General features: G+C 32.7%; 2 protein-coding genes across 2 annotated transcripts in view; both read left to right on the top strand.

The window, feature by feature from the left end:
* The window catches only part of LOC132699254 (calbindin-32), a 369,234-nt gene that overhangs the window by 72,599 nt on the left and 287,015 nt on the right, over nucleotides 1-9,620 (top strand). The gene's annotated exons all lie outside the window — the stretch shown is intronic.
* Nucleotides 5-3,998, top strand: LOC132699262 (uncharacterized). Its single transcript, XM_060665898.1, has 3 exons — nucleotides 5-89; nucleotides 390-455; nucleotides 3,558-3,998. The coding sequence occupies exons 1-3, from the start codon at nucleotides 24-26 to the stop codon at nucleotides 3,918-3,920; spliced, it is 495 nt and encodes a 164-aa protein (XP_060521881.1). The 5' UTR covers nucleotides 5-23; the 3' UTR covers nucleotides 3,921-3,998.

The following is a 9,620-nucleotide window of genomic DNA, read 5'->3' as shown; positions in this document are numbered from 1 at the left end:
TAATGATATAAGCAGCCGTTAGAATGTTTTTAATAGCAGCTGTCGCTTCAAGTGTGCTGGAACTGTTCATTTTTGTGCTACATTCAGCGGTAAGTATATATCACACATATTTTAACAGTTTTCCTTTGTTTTTCTTTTTCTACTTGACTATTTCGAATGTTTATAATTATTTTAAACCAATAATATTTTTTATAATATCAATTTGAACAACTTTCCTATTATGTGGAATAAACGAAATGAAAATGTTTGACTAGTCTTACCAATAAATGATGTTCTGTTTCATTTAGAAAATAGTTTTGGTTAATTTAGTTGAATAAAAATAAATTCATTTTGGTGGTAACAAAAACAGGAACATCGAATGTTTATAATTATTTCTTTTTATTTTTTAGGAATACTTAGTTGACACAAAGATGAAGTATATCATCGTCCTTGCCGCAACATTGGCTTATGCTACGGTAAGTGTTTTTTGCAGTAATTATATAGTTAAAAAAAGAAATATACGAATATCCAGTAATCTTAAAAATTATTCCACAATGGACGAAATAACGTTCAAGGTTTTTTGAGAGATGAGGTTCCATAACCACATATTCCGACCAAGTTGGCTCTTATCTGTAGCGTTTTCGGATGAGAATGCGTGTCACTTAAAACGATCGCTCAGGCTAAGAAATTTAAAAAATATTCAAGAAATTGTTGTAAAATTCATGCAGTACACACATAGCTAAATAGTGATACACCTGCAAATAACAACATTTATAAGAAATGTTGTACGAAATAAATTTGAATAAAATAACAACCAACTTAGCAACAGGGGGCCTACACGATAAGCAAAGTAAATTACATAAAAAGAAGAAGCAAACAAAGGTGATTTTTTATAATGAAACAAAGAAAAAAGATTAAGGAAATAATAACTCGAAAATCAGTGAAAATAGATATACCATTGTTTTGTACTTTTAAATGGCAAATTAATTTTAAAGGATTTTTACAACTAATTGGGCCTTACCTTATGAACGCCCTGTACGCGATAAGTTAATATTCAAACTATACTATGATGACGCGTTTAGCTGTACGTGTTGCGAAAAAAGTTATTATTTTATATCGGGCTCTTGCACTTACATAAGTAACCAACATTGTAGGTTTTTACCAACGTCTACTAGGATACCCACGGTGAATAACCTTGTAATATCATACCTTTTCATTTCAAATATGTGTATGTATACATTATACCCAAATTCAACCATTCGTGCAGGAATGGCAAAGATCGAAAATAATTACTGATTTTAACAAACTAAAAGAGAATTAAATAATCACGAAAACCATTTAAAAACAAAGAAATAGGGTATCCATTTAAATAAATGCTCAAATTGATGACATTGTGCTAAGCGGTATGTAAATACCCCTGTTTTTGTACACTTTGGTTTTGATGTAACCCCAAACAAAATTAGAAGATTTCATTCAGGTACTCTCTTACATTTTGGGTGCAATGAGGAGGTGTTCCATCTTGATGAAACCATCATCCTTATTGCGTCATTTCTGATGTTCGGATTTAGCAAATTTAATTGGGAGATTACTTGCGTCCTTAAAAGGTACGGGGAAAGGGAATATTTTTCACCCACGAGAATGTCATTATGGATTACACTGCAAAATTCTTTTTACTGACCAATTACTAGAATTGTGTTGGTATAAACCCAGTATATGTAAATTTTGGGACTAATCTTCACTTCACGATAGCAAAACTTTCTATCACCATAACCGAACATCAGTAATGCTTACATACTTTTTATTGATCTAGGCTAGACACAATTTGACTGCCAACAAATCAACCGAAAACATGACAACTATACAATAACAGAGTCAATTGTTTTTTAGTTCATTGCAACTGTGGGTCTCAATCTGTTTAATGTTAGATGCAGACGATTGCTCATCAAGTGTGCCATTTCGTTAAAATCATTAATTTTGTCGTTCATTGAATTAATTCCAGTGTATTGATTAAATCATTAATTACACGGGTCAACACAAAATGTGACTTTGCTATTCAAGCATAAAATTTTTAAAATTTCAGGTGGTAATTAGATGAAAAAAAAGCCTTGTGTGTTCAAAAGGTCAGGTGACTTTTATAATTGGGAGGGCTACGTGCATTCCATCTTCGATTTTTTTTTCGTTATGTTGGTACACATGTCTCTAACATATGTTCACAGTTTCAGTCACTTTACACGTTTACTTTTCTTTATGAGACCGAAAATCGAATTCAGAATTTGCATAAAATTTTGTGTAAAAAATGGGTTACAGTGCCACAAAATACTTAAATTATTGACAACGGACAATATATGGTGAATCAACTCTGAGCAAAAAAAATGTTTATAAGTGGTACAATCGCTTCCAAGACGGCCGATGACAAACCTCGCTCTGGATACCGCAGTACATCAATAATTGATGAACTGTTGAAGAAGTGAAACAAATGGTGTTGAAAAATCTTCGAATCACTATTACGGAAGTGGATGAATATGTCGGTATCTCTATTGGCTCCTTCCATGCATTTTTCTCCAAAGTTTTGGACATGAAACGTGTAGCAGCAAATTTTTTTCCGAAACCGCTTTATTTTGAACAAAAGGGCCGTTGAAGGAGCAACGCTCAAGAGCTGTTATACGACGTCACTGATGATCCTGACATGCCCAAAAAGGTCATAACTGGTGACGAATCGCCTAGAAAGAAAAAACCGCGTCAAGCAAGCTTGTGCTTACTGTTTGCTTTGATTTATGAAGAAATTTAGTTTAAGGTTATGCGCTTTTTGCGAGAAACAATATGAAGAAAAGGAAGGACTTGGGAACGAATGAAGAGATAAAGAAGTAATCGCTTGAAGAACTCAAGGCTATACCAGCGAGTACTTACCAGAAGTGCTTCGAGGATTGAAAGAACCGTTGGCACAAGTGTATATATCTTACCTTGAAAGGGGCAACATTAGTTTTGATGAATAAATAAATACTCTAAATACTGATAAAATCTAAGAGTCACCTTACTTTTTGAACACACTCGTGTATGGCATAAAAAAATTGCATTTGTATTTAGGGGACCTTTTTAACGATATTTTTCAAAATCTTTTTTTTCAAAACTGAACGCTTTTACTATTTCTGTTATGGTCATAAGTGCTTTCTCTCAATAAATCCCAAATATAATCTCCCATCATGTTTTCATTGTATTGGTCTTGGTAACGTCGTTCAAAGCGCATAATGTCCTGACGAAAACGTTCTCCCTTCTGAATGCGCTCCCACGTTGTTTTTAAATTATGTATCCTGCAGCCCATAACCTTAAAATAGTTTACCCTTTTCTGAACCAAGTTTTCGTAGTTTTCAGCTTTGCTATTTCCTGAAAACCAAACACTACTGCTTTAAAACTGTTCTAATTTGCTTTTTGAATACGACTTATCAGCGCCGGAAATTTGAGCTGGTGAAACTTTGTAAAAAAGTTTCAACCACTTTTTTTTTATTTTTACGATGTGTCTACCTTTCCTAAACTAATTTTGATTTAGTTTTGGTGATAAATATATTTGCTTTGATTTACAGGGTGCGCCAGTTTACACGCAGGAAATACTGGACGTCCATTTCGCTTGTCAAAACATCACGGAATATTTCGTGCCGCAAACGGTATTCGCCCAACTGGAATTCCAGAAAGTGCCACCGTCCGACGTCGACATTCCCGACAATTTCGACGACCACATGTTTTGCATGTACTCCGGTTTGGGATTCGAGTCCGATTCCGGTGAACTCGACTTGGCTGTAGCGGCGGATAAACTTAAAACCTTGTTCGTGGATCCAAACAACTCGGCGGCGATCGTAAGCGAATGTGCCGCCCCTACGCAGGGCTTGCAGGATCCCGTTGAAGTAGCCGGAATATTCTATTTTTGTACATTGCCACTGTATGCGTAGATATGTCAAATAGCTAAGTAAATCGGTATTTCGAAACAACTAAAAATATTTTCTTTAACCCCGTTGGAGTTTTATTTTATATTGTTCCCATAGACTCTGGTATTCCACAGGGTAACATTAATAATAATAATAATAATAATATAATCTTTATTTAGCATTATGCTACATAAAAAATACAAAATACAAATTCTAAATATAAAATATAAAATTCCAAACCAAAAGCCAAACACACAGAAATCAGAATTGTGACGATACATGGCGTCTTAAAAGTCTTTTAAATTCATAAAGAGTATCACAGTTTTTAATATCATGCGGTAAATTGTTAAAATGATTTAGGCCTTTAAGTAATACAGAGTTTTGTACTTGACTAGAATAAGATTCTCCTAACATAAAATTACCACAATTCCTTGTATTGTAAGAATAGTCTCTGAAATAGGTAACTTTTTCACAAACACACTGCTGTTTGATTTTAAAAATAAATACATAGACATTAAACATTACTTTTTGTTTTACAGACAAGAATTTAAGAACCCTCAACATGCTTTGAATTGGCGTATATTGGTTACACTTTAGTATATTTCTCATGGCTCTATTTTGAACAATCTGCAATTGCTCTAATTTTAGTGTGGAACAAAATTGTAAATGGGGAGCAACTAGGCTGTTATACAGTAAGATTTTGGTGTCAATTGACAAATTTTTCCCTATTCTAGATATACAATTAATCTTTTTAGAAAACTTATTCATTATTAAATCGGAATGTGTATGAAACGTCAAATTTGATTCAAATGTAACACCCAGATATTTAGTTTCGTTTTTATGAATTAATTTTTTGTTTTTAATATAAATGTTTACATCGAAATTTAATTTACTCAATTTATGTCGTTTACCAAAAATACAAAATTTTGACTTTTCCGTGTTTATACAAAGGCTATTATTGCACAGCCATTCAAAGCTTTTCTTCATTTTCCTTTGCGTTTCATCCACATTTTTACCCACAATGAAAATATCGTTTATATACATAAGAAACAACAATGGTCCCAAAACTGTCCCCTGAGGAACACCATGTTCTACAGTTATGCAATCAGATATGCAATTTTTATATTTCGTTTTTTGTACCCTATCTCTTAAATACGAACAAAGTCATTTATACGCTGTTCCCTTAATACCCATTTTGTACAATTTTCTTAACAGTCTAGTTCTACTTATTGTTTCGAAAGCACGCTTAAAATCAAAAAATACAGCCAACACAAATTTACCATCCTCCAAGGCCCTCAAGAAATCATCACAGACAGTAACGACGACAGATTCGCATGAATGTTTGGAGCGAACGCCCGACTGATTAGGCACTAAAATATTGTTTACGTCACAATAGCTTTGCAGCTACTGTTTAACCACAACCTCAAGAACCTTCTCATAAACTGGAACGGTATTAATTGGTCTAAACTCTTGACATAGCTTGGTGTTCGGAACCTTCTGTACAGGGATCACCATTGATGTCTTCCATGCCTCCGGAAAAATTCCACTCGTAACACATTTTGGACCTCTATTGTTCAGATGTCACCCTGATTTATTATTCGCTTGACCTATATGAAATCGTCCTTGTTGCTTTCGAAAAATCGATGAGGACGAATTTTTTTTGCCTGCCCTTCGCCGTTTTCTGTCGACGCTTCATAAAAACGCAACTAATATTGGAAAACGTTGGAGCACGGGAGCTAAATTTTTTCTCCTTTTAAAACGCCTAGGAAACGAATTAGCTTATTAGAAATGGCCGCGGTCGCACCTTGGCGTCCATTTTGTTTCACGATTTTCGTCTCTTTTTCGTACATGCTATGAAACACGATAAGTGACCGAAATTTGAAGCTATCGACTTGAAATTTGAGACGCGCATGCAGTTCTTTTCCCTATTTTTGAAAATTTAAAAACCAAATTTGTAGGCGTTCGAGAAAAAATCATTGCTCAAAAACTGTATATATGATCGAAAAAATTATTGAACTAAAAGACGCGTGAGATCTGCACTGAAAATCTTTGTTATTAATGTTATTTCCAAAAAAGTATAGGGTGCGTCGGTAATTAGCGAAAAATTGAAAATTGGGTTCTCCTTATAATGACAACTGACAATAACTAGAATCCTGTGCTTCAAATATCAGTTTTGTATTAAAGGCTTTCACATATTTTGCAGGTTATTCGAGATATTCTGTACTAAATTTAATTTTCAATTATATACAGGGTGTTTCAGTTGTGGATAAAAATCTAACAGCCTGAAAATTGTGCTTTTACAGAATACATTATTAGCTGTAAATGAAAATTGTATTTCGCATCAATTTTTATATTTATGGCTTTCGTTTTGTCCTCCATATGAAAATCACTGTTTTTCTAGCTCAATCTAGACGCGATGACGTCATTTACTATTACGATTAACTGCATGGTTTCAGAAAACAAGTATTTTCTCGAAAACCATTCACTGTGTTCAAAAAATTCATATACCAGGAAAAGTGGGAGATTCAGGGCTATAACCTCTACTTCGAATATTCTTTGAATTATATACAGGGTGTAGTTTATGCGCAAAAAGTCTAAGAGGACCTAAAAATTTCCGTTTGTGGGTAAATTATTGGCTATAAAAGATAAACTGTTAAAGATGGGATAATTTGGTTTGTATAATATCGTAAACTGTGTCGACAGAGAGTTTCAGTTTTCGTCGATGATACAGGGTGCGCGAGATATTTGAGAAAATATAATTGGAAATTGCTATTACTGGTGCAAATCTTTATATTTAACAAAGTTTGCTTTAACTTTGGGCTTCGGAGAGACTTGAAACTTAATACAGGGTGCGTGCGCAATAAAATTAAATCAGTTTTGAGCTATCACGTTGAGCAAGAATACTCCTCGTTGCTCTTAAATTTATATTTCTTTAATTCTATGCAATTTAAAACTGTCTTTAATTGTAACAACGACTTTTGGAGTTAATTTTTTTTGAATAAAAATTATATAACGATGGTAAGTCAATGTTTCGATCATTTGGAACCTGAGGACGCTTATCATCCTTGTATCGAGGTTACATATGAACTACTTTTTCTCAAAGCCCTTTTGTTTAATATCAATTCTTACTTTAATTTTAAGAAAGGAATTTACAACGAAATAAACCGAGACATCTTGAGTGTTGACGGGCTCTCTGAATATCAAAACAAATGTGTTTGACAGTTCGGTAAATCGTTTTTACTTAATATTTGAGAACAAAATATTCCGACATTTAACAGAAAATACCAAAAAAAAAAATAGAATTCACAAAAAAACTGAATGACCTTAATTTATTTCAAACTTTTAGAGCTCACTTTAAAAAAGCATAAAATTACATTTTGAAAATTATTTTAGTCCTGTTGAAAACGACATGCCCCATTATTGTAATAGATTATGGTGTTGTACATCCGTTAAAAAACACTCCGTTAGTAAATTACCAACACGAATGTTCTTTGAAATGGAACGAATGCAGGTAATTTATTTATTTCATATTTTGTAAGCGTTTTCGAGCCAGAAAGTCATCTTTTTTCTAACTCAGGTTGACACTTAAAATATAGTTTTGAACTTCAGAGTATTTCGTTATGCTTGGAAAACATATCTCGTGAAATGACATAAAAGAGAAGTGAATCCTGACATAGAAAAGTAGCCGAATCTGATTTCTTGCGTAAAATATTTGAGCAGCCCAAATTTTCAAGAAAATCTCAATTCAGAGGAGTATAGGGGGGGTGGGGAAAGGCGTCAACTTTTTGTTTGTGGCTTTTAACCATCAAGTTGATTTATTTTTGACTAATTTAGTTTATCCAAAATTTGGCGCAACTTCTGGCCGTCATGCCCCACTCTCCTCTATTTATAATGTTATATATAATAATTATAATTATTTTTTAAAAGGTATTTAATAAATAAAAACTACTGATTAGTAATTCATTTTCTGTAGATTAAAAACTATGTTCTTAGTACTTATAAGATTTTCCAAAGCTCCGGCTTTGGGCTCTATCCATAGAATTATCCAAAAAATAACACTGTCAAAAAATTTATTATGATTTGGTTAGAATAATGTCTAGTAACTTTTTTACCCCTGGAATTACGCAAAGGACTAAAAATGTACAAACAACCAGAATTGATAATTATAATAAAGAACAAAAATCTTTTCGATAATTTTTGAGGTGGGCCTCCTGCCTCCAGGATGACCGCTTTGCCCCACCCTCCCTACTCTATTTTAGCTCTCCATTGTTTGGTCATCTGCGAAAAACAGGATTGCACGTTTTTCTAGTATTTCCTAGAGTGTGAAGATATTGTCTGTACACGGTGACACGTTTAAGAGACGCCGAAACCTAAGGGGTTACAAAAAAAATTAGATACAAAAGTTGTTTCTATTAAAATGAGCTTTTTTTAATTTTCCAAATAGTCCCTTTTTGATAAGATAGTAAAACACAATTACATTTTTTTTAAATAGGACATCCGACATTTTATTCAAAAACAAACAAACGATGTATATGAGTATGGGTCTGTGATGCACCGTTTAGAAACTTATTAGCGATCATCTCCAGAATTTGTGTTATGCTTAAATCATCATTGTTGGTTTGCTTATTAACTATTTAAACTCATTAAATTCAAAATATTTTCTTAAAATACGCGGTGTAGCCGCGTTTCGCAAAATACATTTCTCAATTTTCTTAAATTAGGCACCCTGTATATTATTGGATTTTCGAATAGCCACTTGAATGGCAGTTTCATTTATATAACATAGTACGGGTTTCTAACTTACCGTTTTGGCTGAGTTGGCAGATAAAAGTAAAAAGTGTTATCAACTTGTTTACAGCCGTTTTAGAGAATTGTTTAGAAGTCATATTAAAAACAGTATATTAAGCTGGACACAATGATGCTAAATTTCGCAAATTACTTATTTGTCTTATTAATTTGTCTTAAATGTCTACGAGAAATAATTACAAAAAAAAATACAACTACCAGTAAAAATAATTAAATTAGTTTCTCAATATGTCCGCCCTTTTGAAGAATAAAAGTAGTATACGCTATTTCTAAATGATATATATGGTTTTTGTACTGGTGTGAATTTAACTGGCTTACAGCTATTAATTCTTAAAAATGTTTGAAGTGTGGTTCGTCTTACGTCTACATCTGAAGCGCCAAGGCGGGCGGAGGCCTCTGAAGTATTTTGAAAATGCAGAAGAATATCTAGCTGCATATTTTAATCCAAAACCGTTCGGCTCCACTAAAACACTGCCATTTGTTCCGCTCCGAGTGTTCGAAGTGTTTTCCGAGGCGCGAGCATTGAAGATGTCAAGTGAGATTTTGGCGAAACGTCTGCAGTATTCCATATATATATATATATATATATATATATATATATATATATATATATATATATATATATATATATATATATATATATATATATATATATATATATATATATATATATATATATATATATATATATATATATATGATTTCGTGGAAACCTGAACTTTTAGTTCTTATTTATTTTGGTAAAAGAATATATGTATGTATGTAAAACTGTAAGTTGAGATCCGTACTATGTTATATAATTGAATTTCTAATCTACTAATAAACAGAGTTTCTCGTTTAAGAAACTTGCGAAAAGTGTCACCGCGTATTTTAAGAAAATATTTTAAATTTGATAATTGCCTAAACAAAAGCATTAAA

Source organism: Cylas formicarius, unplaced genomic scaffold, assembly GCF_029955315.1.
Source record: "Cylas formicarius isolate icCylForm1 unplaced genomic scaffold, icCylForm1.1 PGA_scaffold_10__41_contigs__length_53128322, whole genome shotgun sequence".
Classification (NCBI taxonomy): domain Eukaryota; kingdom Metazoa; phylum Arthropoda; class Insecta; order Coleoptera; family Brentidae; genus Cylas; species Cylas formicarius.
Note: the sequence above shows the minus strand (reverse complement) of the source record. Positions and strands in the feature narration are given on the sequence as shown.